This window comes from Passer montanus, unplaced genomic scaffold (genome assembly GCF_014805655.1).
Source record: "Passer montanus isolate IOZ18808 unplaced genomic scaffold, ASM1480565v1 scaffold161, whole genome shotgun sequence".
Classification (NCBI taxonomy): Eukaryota; Metazoa; Chordata; class Aves; order Passeriformes; family Passeridae; genus Passer; species Passer montanus.
The window spans coordinates 152,440-167,088 of record NW_024363272.1 but is presented as its reverse complement, the minus strand read 5'-3'; the positions used below and the strand labels follow the sequence as shown (position 1 = coordinate 167,088).

Here is a 14,649-nt window from a genome sequence, read left to right as displayed (position 1 = left end):
TGCTAGACTGGGAGAGTGGCACTGGGACTGGGAGAGCAGGGCTGGACTGGGAGAGTGGCACTGGGACTGGAAAGGAGCAGTGCTGGACTGGGAAGGAGCAGTGCTGGGACTGGGAGAGCAGTGTTGGTACTGGGAAGGAGCAGTGCTGGACTGGGAAGGAGCAGTGCTGGATTGGGAGAGCAGGGCTGGACTGGGAGAGCAGAGCTGGACTGGGAGTGGCACTGGGACTGGGAAGGAGCAGTGTTGGAACTGGGAGAGCAGTGCTGGGACTGGGAAGGAGCAGCCCCAGAGCTGGGATGAGGCAGTGCCAGCTCCAGGCACCTGCCAGCACAATAAAAGCATTCCCTGGCATCACCCAGCCCAGCTGGTGACCAGATCCTGCCGGTTCTGACCACGCAAAAAGCCACAGAAAAGGGGAAAAAGAAACTGAAAGAGCACGGGAAGGGGAGGGGAGGGGCAGGGAGAGGGCAGCCACCCCAAGGGCCACGGAGAAGCCCAGTGCTCTGGCTCCTGACACGTGTTCCCCAGTATTTTTCCACAGCCCAAGCAAAGTCTTGCCCTGGGAGCCGAGTGTCACCCGATCACAGCGCACCGGAGACGGGGATTTAGCACCGCTGTCAACGCCAGCGTGGGGGCCCAGAGGTGACCAGCACAGCCCTGGCCTGCTGCCAGCTCAAGGTGGCCTCCTAAGGACAGCCCTGGCCTCTGTGCACGCTCTAGGGAGCTGTTCCCACCTCCTGGTGTCACCTCTAGGGGACAGGGACATGAATCTGACGGAAGGAGGCACAAATCCTCCAGCACAGCTGCTTCCCTCCATGGCTGAGCAGTGAGGATTGCTCAAGGATGTGATCTCTGACAAACACTCCAGGATGGGGGGACAAGGCCCCAGGATGGGGGGACAAGGCTCCAGGATGGGGGGACAAGGCCAGGATAAGATTGGAGATCTGGGGGAGCTGGGAGAGCTTGGAGAGCTGGAAGAGCTGCAGCAGCTGGGGGAACTGGGGGAGCTGGGAGAGCTGGAGGAGCTTGGAGGAGCTGAGGGAGCAGAGAGCTCCGGCCGTGACACGAGAAGCAGCGGCACAAGAGCCCAGCGAGAGATTTTAATTATTATTTTTTTAGTGCTCTGTTTGGCTCTGAAATTCCTTGGAAGCCCAACTCCAAACAAACAAGGACATTGTCTGGGGAAACACGTGGAGGCTGGAATCTGGTTGAGAAAACCCACGGGATCACAAAGTCCCCGGAGGTCAAGGATCTGCCACGGAGCACAGAGGGTCCAAGGGGGGCTGGGACAGGTCCCCAGCTGTCCCCTGGCCCATGCCAGAGGGGCTCAGAGCTGACAGGGGGTTCAGAGTGAACCCCCCTGTGCCATCCTGATGCTCCAAGGGGTCAGGGCAGCCTGGGCACAGGCACGTGCCTCCATCCTTGAGCCTGCCAGGATCCTCCTGGCCAGGAACACTGCAGGACTGTCACACGGAGAGGAGGAGAGGGACAGCAGGATGGGAGGAAGGACAAGACAAGCTCTCCTTGTTACAATTCAGTGCTGGCAGGAAGGACGAGCCCTTCCTGTGCCATGGCTCGTGCCTCATCCTCATCACAGGGGTGAGCACTGAGGGACACCGAGCACCCAGGGCTGGCAGGACGGTGCCACTTCCAAGGTCCCTGTGGAGATGGGGACAGGCTGGACCCCTCCCCACATCATCCCACCTGCCCCAAGCCCCACACATCCCCCCGAGGTGGCCAGAGCCCCCCCAGCCCACTCCGGCTGATGGTGGAGAGAAATTACCCAATTCCAACACCAAGCAGGAAATTTCGTAAGAGAAATGGATGGAAGGCTTCACCAGCCTCTGCTTTTTAGTGTGTCCCCGGAAAAAGACCTGGGGGTAGGGAACCAGCCAGCTCAGATCAAGTGAGGAAATCACTGCCTGTGACAAATCCCCACGGGCAGCGAGGAGGGAGGCGCTGCAGGAAGCCCCGAGGCTCCCGAGCCTGCGGAGAGCAAAAACCTTCGGGAGTGTAGGGACCAGGGGAGCAACAAAGCTCTGAGGACATCGGGTCGTGCCAAGGGCTGTTAACAGCCTTCATTTAACACATCTCCCGCAGCACAAGTGACAGGAATCTCTGCAGGACGGGGAGCCAGGGGAGCCGGGCTCATCCCGGGCAGCCAGAGCATCAATCTCCCCCCATCAGATGCCAGCTCAAGCCCCATTAGCAGCAGGCACCAGGGAGGCCCCACTCCTGCTGGGAGCAGATAATGCCATAAAGAAGCAAATAAAGAGGGAAACCACTAATTGGATTCGCCAGGGTCCTGCAGGAGAGTGACATTATCTCCTCATCCCGACCTCAGCTCGCCCAGTGCTGGGGGAATTCACTCCTCCACTTCCTTTGTGCTGATGAGCCAGCCTTGCTCTGAGGGAGAGGGGAACCTAAAGAGACCTCCTAAATACCAGGGACACCCCTAAAATCCCAGGGATGCCCCTAAATGCCAGGGACACCCCTAAATCCCAGGAGGGGAGCAGGAAGCCGAGCCCTGTCCTGCTCAGCTCCACGCTATCAATCGCCTGTGAGAGCAAAGGGTGAGGCCTCTCCCTAAAAATACACCCTGCCCTAAAAATACACAGGGTGAGCTTAAATTAACTGTGCACACACCCTCGGCAGTGCCCGCAGCCTGCCCAGCCCAGCCACACACAGACCCCAGGACCCCCAGGACCCCCAGGACCTCCAGGATCCCCAGGGCACCTGAGATCCCCAGGACCCCCAGGATCCTCAGGACCCCCAGGACCCCTGAGATCCCCAGGAGCCCCAAGATCCCCAGGAACCCCGAGATCCCCAGGACCCCCAGGATCCTCAGGACCCCCAGGACCCCCAGGATCCCCAGGATCCCTGAGATCCCCAGAAGCCCCAGGACCCCTGAGATCCCCAGGAGCCCCAAGATCCCCAGGAACCCCGAGATCCCCAGGACCCCCAGGATAGCCCCAGGACCCCTGAGATCCCCAGGAGCCCCAGGACCCCCAGACCCCCCAAGATCCCTAGGATCCTCAGGACCCCCAGGATCCCCAGGACCTCCAGGATCCCTGCGATCCCCAGGATTCCTGGGACTCCCAGGACCCTCAGGACCCCCAGGATTCCCAGGACCCCCAGGATCCCAGCTCAAACCCCACTGCCCTCTGCAGAGAATCCCTCTCAGCTCTGAGATCCACTCAGGACCTTCAGTCCTTTGCAGACATCTGTCCATCCCGATTTCCTGGATGAGCCATTGCACAGTGGGTGGGGTAAGGGGATCCCTCTCACTTCAGCCCCCCCTGGAAGCCTCCCCAGCTTCAGGAGGCAAAATCCCTGGGGGAAATGACACCAGGGAAGCAAAAACCTGACAGAGACCCACTGCAAGCCCCAGATCCCCCAATTCCACCCCGACTGACTTGGTCAAAGGACAAAAGCAGTGGCAGGAATGGTGTCCCACACCCCAGCTCCCCTGCTCCACCAGCCCCACTGCTCTGTGCAGGCAGGGAAGGTGCTGGAAGCTCCTCAGAGAGCACCAAAACCCCAAGCAGTAACTCTCCCTCCCACCCTGAGTGCAGAGCTGGGACCAGCAAGCCCAAACAGGACACAGAGCTTTAACCACACTCGTTCTGGCCACAGAGCCACCAGCAGAAGGAAACTGCCACCAGCCACTCACAGTGACTCAGTGGCACCCACAGAGGCACCTGTGGGTTGGGAGTTTGTTCTTGGTCATTTTTATGGGGTGGGACTCGGTCACTTGTTTGGGGTGGGACCAAGGGAAGCAAGAACTGAATCCCTGCTCCCTGTATTGCTTCTCCTCATATCTGCACACCAAGAAACTCCTGAACTGGATAGAAATAATAACAACAGGCAAGGGAACGACCTGTGGGAAGCTGCCTCCTTCCCAGTTTCACCCACCACAGCCTGGGAATTGAGGACGGGGGAGCAGGACGGGGGTCCCGAGGGGGGTGGGCACTCACGGTGCAGGCTCAGGGAGATGTTGATGGACCGTTCTTCCACAAAGCCCTTCAGGTTGGGGATCTTGGCGCACTTGAGGATGGTCTGGGAGGCGCTGTCCCCCACGTGGACCCAGCACACGGTGTCCTCCACGTAGTTGAAGTCCATGGCCGTGGTCTGCTTGGCGCTGGTGGGGGTGATGTTGGGCACGGGGGCCCCGCTCAGGTACGTGGCCAGGATGTTCTGGGAGTTGGCAATGAGCAGCACAGGAGGGCGATCCACGGGCTCTGGGGGCAAGGAGGGGACAACAGGGTCAGGGCACACCTCAGCCCTGTGGCTGTGACCCCAGGGAAGAGCCCAGAGTGGAGAACTCAGGGCCGTGGTCTGCAGAGCTGTCCTGGAGCACCACCCAAAGCTCTCCCTGCTGAGGGTCTCACCATTCTTGGCTTTGCAGGATCTGTTGTCTGGCTGCAGGAGATAGCCCTCGACACAGCTGCACGTGTAGGAGCCCTCTGTGTTGGTGCACGTCTGGCTGCAGGTCCCGTACACGGTGCACTCATCAAAGTCTGGGAAAGACAGGGAAAAAACAAGGTTTGGATCAGAAAAAAAAAAAAAAACTCCTTCACTGTTTGAAGAGGAAGTGAAACTCCTCAGTTTCTCCAGGGTGGAGCTGGAGAGGAGGGGATGATCCCTGAGCTAAAGGGACCCTCACATCAGCCTGACAGGGAATCCAAGGAACCCTCACATCAACCTTCTGAGGAGTCAAAGGGACCCTCACATCAACCTTCTGTCAAAGGGACCCTCACATCAACCTGCCTAAGAACCCAAGGAACCCTCACATCACCCTTCTAAGGAGTCAAAGCGACCCTCACATCAACCTAGGAACCCTCACATCAACCTTCTGAGGAGTCAAAGCGACCCTCACATCAACCTGCTCTCAAAGGGACCCTCACATCAACCTGCTGAGGAGTCAAAGGGACCCTCACACCAGCCTCCAGAGGAGCTGAAGGGACCCTCACATCAGCCTCCCACGGAATCAAAGAGCCCCTCACTTCCAAGGCCACCCCATGGCCAGGCAGGCAGCCCCTGGTTCCCTGCTCCAGCATCAGCTGCAGAACAGCCCCTGCCTGGCCACGGAGCCTCCCCCAGCTCTGCACCTCCATTCCCACCCCAAATCCCTCTAATCTCCAGCTCCCAAACCCCTGGCTCAGCTGCTCTTTCTTCTGGCAGATGAAGGTGATGAATCCCCCAGAGCTCCGTGCCAGAGCTGGGAATGGTCCCCTCCACCACAGAAAGGGATGGAGCCACCACAATCTCTCACTTCCAGAGCTGTTTCCATCACACTGATGCCATCAATCCTGACCCTCTCCTATTTCTCCCATCCTCTCTGAGGCAGGGATGCCAGGAGCATGCACCAGCCCCTGACTCCATGCACAAAGACAAAGCCTTCTCCTTATTCCCAGTATTCCTCACTCAGGCTTTTGGGAGCCACATCCACAGCAGGGGGAGTCCCATCCATCCCAACAATCCCATAAATCCCATCCCATCCTATCCCATCCCATAAATCCCATCCCATCCATCCTATCCCATCCCATAAATCCCAATCCCTAAATCCCATCCCATCAATGCCATCCCATCCATCCTATCCCATCCCATCCCATCCCATCCCATCCCATCCCATAAATCTCATGCCATGTATTCCATCCCATGGATCCCATCTTATCCAATAAATCCCATCCCATAAATCCAATCCCATGGATTCCATCCTATAAATCCCATCCCATGGATCCCATCCCATAAATCCAATCCCATAAATCCAATCCCATAAATCCCATCCCATCACATCCCAAAAATCCAATCCCATAAATCCAATCCCATCCAATCCCATCCCATAAATCCCATCCTATCAATCCCATCCCATAAATCCAATCCCACAAATCCCATTCCATAAATCCCATGCCACCCCACCCCACCCCACCAGCCCCGTGCTGCCCCAAGCTCTGCCGAGCCCCGGTGCTGCCTCCAGCAGCCACATCGGCCCCGTCCCCGCGCAGCCACGGCCACCAGCAGGGACAGAGGGCCCTGCCCGGCCCAGCCCCACCTCTGCAGCTCCTCCTGTCCTCGGCCAGCTGGAAGGAGTGGTTGCAGTAGCAGACGGGGCCGGACAGCGTCGGGGCACAGTGGTGCTGGCAGCCCAGAGCCGAGCAGTTGGCCAGTTGTTCTACAGGGGACAGGGAAGGTGGAAGAGAGAGGTTGTCACCCAGGGCTGGGTGAGCAGGATCACCAGATCTCATCAGGATCACCTAATCCTGTCAGGGTTTGCTGGGAAATTTCACATTTCTCACACGTCCCCAGAGAGGAGAGAAGGACTGAGCCCCTCAGTCCATGGATGCACCAGCAGAAGGAGGGAGGACATGTGGGACACACAGCTGCTCCAGGGAGGGGGGTCTGAGCAGCCCCTGCCACCCCCAGTGCTGCTGCCTCTGTGCCAATGCCAGGGGTGGCACCCCTTGTGCAGGGGAGTGGCATGGGATGCAGATCCAGGGCATCCTGAGGGACGTGGATGCACCAGAGAGCCCAGAATTCCCCCCTTTCCGACCCTGGAGTGCTCAGAGGGGACAATGTGGGGGTTCAGCATGGGGGCTGCACTGGCATTACCCCCCCCCAGGATGGCTGCAAGGGTGGCAGAGATGGGGGAGCCATGGTCCAGCAGCAGGACGGGGAACAGGGGTTGGGGTGACCATTTGGGGTCGTGGCTCAGGGTGACAGCTTGGGGTGATGGCTTGAGGTCATGGCTCAGTGTGACAGCTCGAGGTGATTGCTTGGGGTGACAGCTCGGGGTGACAGCTCGGGGTGACAGCTCAAGGTGATTGCTTGGGGTGACAGCTCGGGGTAACAGTGTGGGGTGACAGCTCACCTGCCCACACCTGGGGCAGTGGCAGGCTGGAACTCGCAAGCAGCTGCGAGGAAAAGGAGGAAATGCCTCCCTGGGGTGGCACCTGCCCCAGGCAGGGGGGACTCAGCATCCACCACCGAGGGCTGGCAGCCCCAGCGTGCCCAAACCTGTGAGCACCAGGTGCCCAAAGCCCTGAGCAGCTGCCCCGACACGGCTCACGTGGCTCACGTGCTGCCCGGCCGTGAAAAATCAGATCCCACTTAAGTAACGAGAGCTCTTACTGAAATATTAATTCTCAAGCTTGGGAACAGCTGCAGGAGCTGCCCCGGGCTGCTCCCATGGGATCCAGGCAGTGCAGAGGAGCTGGGTCCCACCAGGGAGCCCTTTGGGGTCTTGGGGGAGCAGGACAGGAGCCCCCCAGGCCAGGCAGGGGAGGGTTGGGGAGCAGAGAGGCTCCAGAACACAAGGTCAGCCCAGGACACACGTTTCTGAGCGATTAATCTGCACAGCAGCACGCTGGTTTAGGGAGTTTTCCAGCAGGATTAGCCACGGGGACAGGCCAGGAGCAGAGACAAAGCTCCTGGAAATTAGGAAAAAACCACAGTGGTATCTCTTATCTGGACCAGAACCCCAGGCCCAGAGCTTTTAAGCCCAGGAGACAAAGCAGCTATTTCATGGCTGCAGGCTCAGGAATGATGGGCATTTCACTTCCAAGCGGCTCTGGATAATCTCTGGATCTGTGACTGTGCTGAGCTGAGTGTGCTGGGGCTCACACTCAGCAGGAGAAATCAGGGATCTCACCACTCCTACCTCATTGGGGCAGCCCCCCTTTCCTGGGACCCCCAGTCCTCTGTTTCTGGTCTCATCTCACAGCACCCATTTGAGAAAAATATCTTTTCATGGGTGCATTGCTATTGCTCCAGTGTCAAACTCCACCCATTTGAGAAAAATATCTTTTCATGGGTGCATTGGTATTGCACCAGCATCAAACCTGAGTGTGGTGGGGCTCACACTCAGCAGGAGAAACCAGGCACCTCATCAATCCCACCCCATTGGGGCAGCCCCCTTTTCCTGGGACCCTGTGCCCCCCAAATCTGTTTCTGGTTGCATCTCACAGCACTCATTCGACAAAAATAACTTTTCATGGATGCATTGGCATTGTCCTAGGGTCAAACCTGAGTGTGGTGGGGCTCACACTCAGCAGGAGAAACCAGGCACCTCATCACTCCCACCCTGTTGGGGAGCACCTCGGGGGGGCAGATCCCCTTTCCTGGGACCCTGTGCGCCCCAAATCTCTGTTTCTGGTCACATCTCACAGCACTCATTTGAGAAATATGTCTTTTTATGGGTGCATTGGTATTGTACCAGCATCAAACCATGGCAGACCGTGCTGAGCTGAGTGTGGTGGGGCTCACACTCAGCAGGAGAAACCAGGCACCTCATCACTCCCACCCTGCTGGGGAGAATCCCAGGGGGCAGCCCCCCTTTCCTGGGACCCTGTGCCCCCCAAATCTCTGTTTCTGGTTGTATCTCACAGCACTCATTCGACAAAAATATCTTTTCATGGATGCATTGGCATTGTCCTAGGGTCAAACCTGAGTGTGGTGGGGCTCACACTCAGCAGGAGAAACCAGGCACCTCATCACTCCCATCCTGTTGGGGAGAATTCCAGGGGGCAGCCTGCCTTTCCTGGGACCCCCAATCCTCTGTTTTCTGGTCACATCTCACAGCACTCATTTGAGAAATATGTCTTTTTATGGGTGCATTGGTATTGTACCAGCATCAAACCATGGCAGACCGTGCTGAGCTGAGTGTGGTGGGGCTCACACTCAGCAGGAGAAATCAGGGACCTTATCACTCCCACCCTGGGGAGAATCTCAGAGGGCAGCCCCCCTTTGCTGTGCCCCCCAAACCTACCCCGGCAGTGCGGCCCCTCGTCGGAGCCGTCGAAGCAGTCGTGGAGCCCGTTGCAGAGTTTGCTCATGTGGATGCAGAGCTCGGTGCCCAGGCAGTTGTGCTCGTTGGGTTGGCAGCGGGACACTTTGCTCTGGGGACCTGCAGGGCACCAAAGGGCACAAGGGTCAGCACAGGGACCGTGACTCTCTGGGTGCCAACACTCCCCTTGTCCCGAGGCCGTGGCACATGGGGGGGCCCCTCTGAGCCCAGCACAAGGAGACTTAATCTCCATTATTAACTGGAAAAATTACAAAGGAAGCCAGGCTTTAGTTTTAAGCTCCTCTGAAAAGAAGCAAGGCATGGAGACAAACAACAAACACACCATAAACCCATTAACGGCCTGAAACCCCAGGAAAAGCTCCTGCAACATCCAGCACGGCTTCACCCCAGGCTGGAGGTGGCTGCAGGGCTGACAATGAGCCCTGGCACAGCCCCTGCAAATTCTGACCCCCTCCATGGGGTCTCCTCCTCTCCCTGTCCCAAATCCACATTTCAGGGCTGAACACACAGTGTTTCACCAGAGCTTCCAACAATTCTCTGCCCAGCCCAAACATTGAAATCCCATTTTCCAGGGGCTGTTCATGCCTCTCCCTCCCCTCAGCAGGGCTGGCAGAAATAGCTCCGTGGATCCCCCCGGGCCCCCACGAGCAGTGAGAAGGGCACAGCACACACCGTGTCCAGGCACGGTCCCGTTTTAGCCCAGTCACCTTCACCAGAGGCTCCAACAGCAGAGTTTGCCCTAAATAAGCTCCAGCTCTCCTTGGAGAGGAGTGTGACATCACACACAGAGCTCGGTGTGCTGGTACATCCTCATCCCACACCTCTGAGGGACACTGGGTGTGATCCCACCACGAGCCTTGGGTTAAGGAGGGGATAAAAGCCCTTGGGAGCACACGGGGCTGTGGGAAGGTGACCACAAAGCCCAGGGTTGGTGACACCTTCCCCCTCATGCTGAGCAGGATCCTCAATCCATCCCAGCCAAAACTTCCCTCTGTGCATCCTGGGCACTGACCCCATTCCTGCTCAAGGGATGCCTGGAAAATGAGAATTTAACAGGCTGCAGATCTCTGCCCTGAGTCCCAAACACATCCCAGTACGCTCCCAGTGGGCAGACTGGCCTGGCACTGGGGTGAGGGGATGCTCCAGGATGCTCAGGACGCCCAGGCTCTCTCACAGCCAGCAAGAATTTCAACTTCTCCTCTTTCCCAGTGCCAGGGCACCCAGCAGATGATTCCTGGGAGAATTTCTTACCAGGTGCCACTGCACACATTTATTTTTTGCAGAGGGTGGGCCTGCGGTAATTGCAAATTATGGGTTAATTAAGTAACGTCGATATATAGACCAGAAGAATGGAGGGGCTGGAGTGAAGCGCCCAATTCATCAGTCAGAACTGCTCTGCCGTGTCCATTATTCCCTGCAAAGAGCCTGGATCAAACCACTTATCCCAAACAGGGCAGGATTAATCCACAAGCCACTTTGTTTGCTTTTGACCGTGTTGGCGCTAATAAATGAGCCAATTTATTACATGTGACAAGCTTGTGGTACACCCCAAGGAGCCGAATTAGATAGGAATGTCTAACCTCAAAAAACCACTCAGAAAAAAAAAAAAAGGACAGAAGAAAAGCAATTCTTCCTCCTGCAGTCGATTTGGCAACAGCCCAGGGAGACGCAGATGGGGGGAACACAATGAGGGAAGAGGCTGGAGGAGCAGGGGTGGCATGGTGCCACTTGTCCCATCAGGATGGACACGGATGGCAGCACTGAGGGTCCTGCTGCTGCTCTGGGTCACTTCAGAGCTCATCAGGACCAGGCCAACAGCAGATCCAGCAGGGCAAAATGAGGGATCCACGGTGTCCTAAACCCTCGGATCAATGGATGGACCAACCAGGCACAGCAAATTCCTTCCTCAGAGCCCCTCATCTTTGACCTCCAACAGGATGGAGGCTCCTGTCCAAGTGTTTTCCTCTCAGGAAAGCTCCGTGGAGCAAAAAAACCCAAAAACTGACGGTGCAATAGCCGTGGTGTGAGCTGCTCGCACCAAACGAGCAACACTGGGGACAGGAAGGGACCCGAGCAAAGCCAGGGAACACTTGAAAGAATTCCCCAGGGAGGAAAAGCTGGCACGTGCCTGCCAGCGCTTCAAGAGCCGCGGCAGGAGAACGTCAGTGCCACACCAACACCGCGGCACCGGCGGCCTCCGGAGGCGCGGCGCTCGCAGCCCGCCTCAAACACGGATTAAATGAGAGTAATAAAAGTCATTCTCTCCCTGCCAGAGAGATAAGGGGGATGAGAGGCTGCCGGGAGCCCCGGTGCCGGAGTGGCGTGAGAAAAGCCGGCCTGGCAATCCCGGAGATAGCGGGGGCCCGCGCTGACAGGCCGGGCTCGGCGGGAACGAGCCTGGGCAGGAGCAGGGAGGCTCCACTCATCCCCTGGCCCGTGGAAACAGCACCCAGATGGGCCCTGGCACCCCAATCTCCGTGTCCTGGGGGGCACAGCGTCGCCCTGACGCCCTCCCGGTGTCTAGGGGTGTGAAGTGGGAATTGAAGGAGGCGGGCAGAGCCGCTCAGGAAGGTGCAGCCCCTCCAGGTCAGCTGCTCGCGAAGAACTGAGAGATTCCAAAGTTTGGGGTCTGTGGTGGTGATGGAAACACAGTCAGGCCCACACATGGTGGTGAGGAGAGAGGAGATGCCAGGCTTTGCTCTGTGTCTCACAGAGGCTCCCACTTCCCTGTCCTGGAAGTGCCAAGCGTGTTGCAAGGGGCACAGGGGCAGCGGGGGTCCCGTGTCCTCCAGGGATGAGCCCTCAGGGGGCTCGGACCAAACCCAAGAGTCTTCCAACATCCACGACCTCCTCACAGAGGGACACGAGGTGCATCCACAGCACCAGAGGCTGCTCCTGGCACCAGGCCCCTCAGCAGCCCCAGGGAAGAGAGAGGGAGAAGGTGGAGAGGGAAGAGCACCCAAGGGGTCTGTGCTGCGGTCACCTGTCCCCGTGGATGGAGCAGAACACGCCAATCAGGACAGATTTCTTCCAGCCTCCGAGTCCTCCTGCTGTAATTTTCCAGGGCTGCTGATTGACTGGAGGCAGCCCGCCCATCCCAGCCCCCCATCCCTCCCACGGAGGGGCCGTTGCATCATTTTGCCTTAAGGAATAAACAAACCCAGAGCCGAACCAGGAACTGCTCGGGAGGAGAGGGTTCTGCCAAGCACAGCGTGAAGTGGGAATCTGGGTGGGAGAGCTGGGACAGGGGACGAGGAGATTCTTCTGGTGGCTGTCCTGTGTCCATGTGGGACATGGGGACAGGTGGTTCCTTGCTCCAGCCTGGCCAGAGCAGAGCTCCAGGCACAGTGGGACTGGCACAGTTGCCATCCCTGGTGTCACCACAGCTCTGACCCCTCTGACACCCCCAAATTCCCACCCCACACCTCACCCAACCCATCCCAGCTCTCTGTTTCCTCCCAGAGAAACTCCACCACCCCATGTGAGGGATCACCTCCAGAGCTGTGCCCAAGTGGTTCCAACAGCTCAGACCAATGAGCCCAATCCAGCATCCTAACCCCAAAACCCATCTGGGACTGCGATGTCCCCTGGCCAGCTGCTCCATGGGACTCCTAGAGATCTCCTCAGGGACTCCCGGAGATCTCCTTCCCTCACTCCCCGTGCCCAGGAACGCCGAGGTGCTGAGGATGGGATGACGTCGCTGCTGACTCCTCCTTCCTCGTGCACATCCATTTTGAGGGAAACAAAAATAATGAGCGACCACCTGTTCCCAGGAGGCTGCTGTGGAGCCATGGACGGACGGACGGATAGATGGATGGATGGATGGATGGACGGATGGATGGATGGATGGACAGATGGATGGATGGATGGATGGACGGATGGATGGATGGATGGACAGATGGATGGATGGATGGATGGACGGATGGATGGATGGATGGACAGATGGATGGATGGATGGATGGACGGATGGATGGATGGATGGACAGATGGATGGATGGATGGATGGGGGATGGATGGATGGATGGATGCATGGATGGATGGATGATGGATGAATGCATGGATGGATGATGGATGGATGCATGGATGCATGGATGGATGGTGGGGATGGATGGATGGATGGATGGATGCATGGATGGATGGTGGCAGTGACGGACGGATGGACAGATGGACGGAATGAACACCCCCCACCCCAAGGAGCTGCAAGAGGAGCTGAGGTAGAACGTTGTGCGATGGCTGCGCGGGGCCCTGGAACGCCCGTGGCGAGAAGGAGCAAAGGCAGAGGAAGAGGATTAGGAAGGAAAGGCATACATACATATCTCGGGAGATTCATCCGAGCCATCCGGACAATCCTTCTCCCCGTCACAGCGCCAGCCCTTAGATATGCACGTAATCTGATCTTTGCATGCAAACTGTTTGGGGCTACAAGTCTTCGGTGCTGGATGAGAAAAAGAAATAACGATAATAAACAACATCAGTTTCTTCCCAAGGACAAGTTGTTTCAAAAGAAAAATCAAATTTCAATTAAAGGCCAAGATTGGTTTAGGGTTTATTTTGGGGGGGAGGATGATTTCTTTCCTATGGCTTGGCAGAAGTTCGAGCCCGGCACCGGATCCATCAAGTTGCCCCTAAGGAAAGGAGGAAATTTAAGCTGGAGCATTAATTACACCAGGAGAAAACAGGAGTCGAGCACTGTGATGCGCTCGCAGATTTTAAAGATCATTTAACTTGGATGAATTAGCTCCTGGGAGCCAGAGGCGCTTCGTTTTCTGTGCTAGGCAAGAGAAAAACAGGGCAAAAACAAGAAAACCCAAATGAGAACAAATTAAAAAGTAATGCTTTTTTAAATCATGAGGACAACAGCAGGATGGGGATCCATCCATCCCATGTGCAGCACCCCGGGGAAGGCTGACCCCACATCCTTCATGGGACACGCAGGGAGGGAAAATACAGAGGGAAAACCAGAAGGAAAAGCCAAAATCCAGAGTCTGGGGAGGGAGAAAGGCTGGGAAGAGAGTCCTGCTCATGCCTTGGGGGGGGTCACTGAGATGGGAGGGGAGATTCTAATGGGGGGTCATTAAAATAGGGGTCACTGAAATGGGGGTCACTGACATGGGAGGGGACATTGCAGCCTCCCAAAAGGAGAGGACACAATGGATGGATGGATGATGGATGGATGCATGGATGCATGGATGGATGGTGGGAGTGACGGACGGATGGACAGATGGACGGAATGAACACCCCCCACCCCAAGGAGCTGCAAGAGGAGCTGAGGTAGAACGTTGTGCGATGGCTGCGCGGGGCCCTGGAACGCCCGTGGCGAGAAGGAGCAAAGGCAGAGGAAGAGGATTAGGAAGGAAAGGCATACATACATATCTCGGGAGATTCATCCGAGCCATCCGGACAATCCTTCTCCCCGTCACAGCGCCAGCCCTTAGATATGCACGTAATCTGATCTTTGCATGCAAACTGTTTGGGGCTACAAGTCTTCGGTGCTGGATGAGAAAAAGAAATAACGATAATAAACAACATCAGTTTCTTCCCAAGGACAAGTTGTTTCAAAAGAAAAATCAAATTTCAATTAAAGGCCAAGATTGGTTTAGGGTTTATTTTGGGGGGGAGGATGATTTCTTTCCTATGGCTTGGCAGAAGTTCGAGCCCGGCACCGGATCCATCAAGTTGCCCCTAAGGAAAGGAGGAAATTTAAGCTGGAGCATTAATTACACCAGGAGAAAACAGGAGTCGAGCACTGTGATGCGCTCGCAGATTTTAAAGATCATTTAACTTGGATGAATTAGCTCCTGGGAGCCAGAGGCGCTTCGTTTTCTGTGCTAGGCAAGAGAAAA

The 14,649-nt window shown here is 56.9% G+C and overlaps 1 protein-coding gene across 2 annotated transcripts in view; it reads right to left on the bottom strand.

Annotated features, from left to right (window-relative positions):
• LRP1 (LDL receptor related protein 1) overlaps positions 1–14,207 on the bottom strand; it is a 77,449-nt gene extending 63,242 nt beyond the window's left edge. The window contains exons 1-5 of one of the 2 annotated variants that reach the window (XM_039703174.1): positions 14,176–14,207; positions 8,768–8,905; positions 6,056–6,175; positions 4,392–4,520; positions 3,978–4,241 (exon numbers count right to left, since the gene is read on the bottom strand). In XM_039703174.1, coding sequence (XP_039559108.1) covers positions 3,978–4,241; positions 4,392–4,520; positions 6,056–6,175; positions 8,768–8,834 — 580 coding nt within the window. In that variant the 5' untranslated portion in view covers positions 8,835–8,905; positions 14,176–14,207. Of the gene's footprint in view, positions 1–3,977; positions 4,242–4,391; positions 4,521–6,055; positions 6,176–8,767; positions 8,906–13,118; positions 13,294–14,175 lie in introns of those variants that run through there. The other variant, XM_039703173.1, reaches the window with a different exon arrangement.
• Between the last annotated feature and the right edge of the window lie 442 nt (positions 14,208–14,649).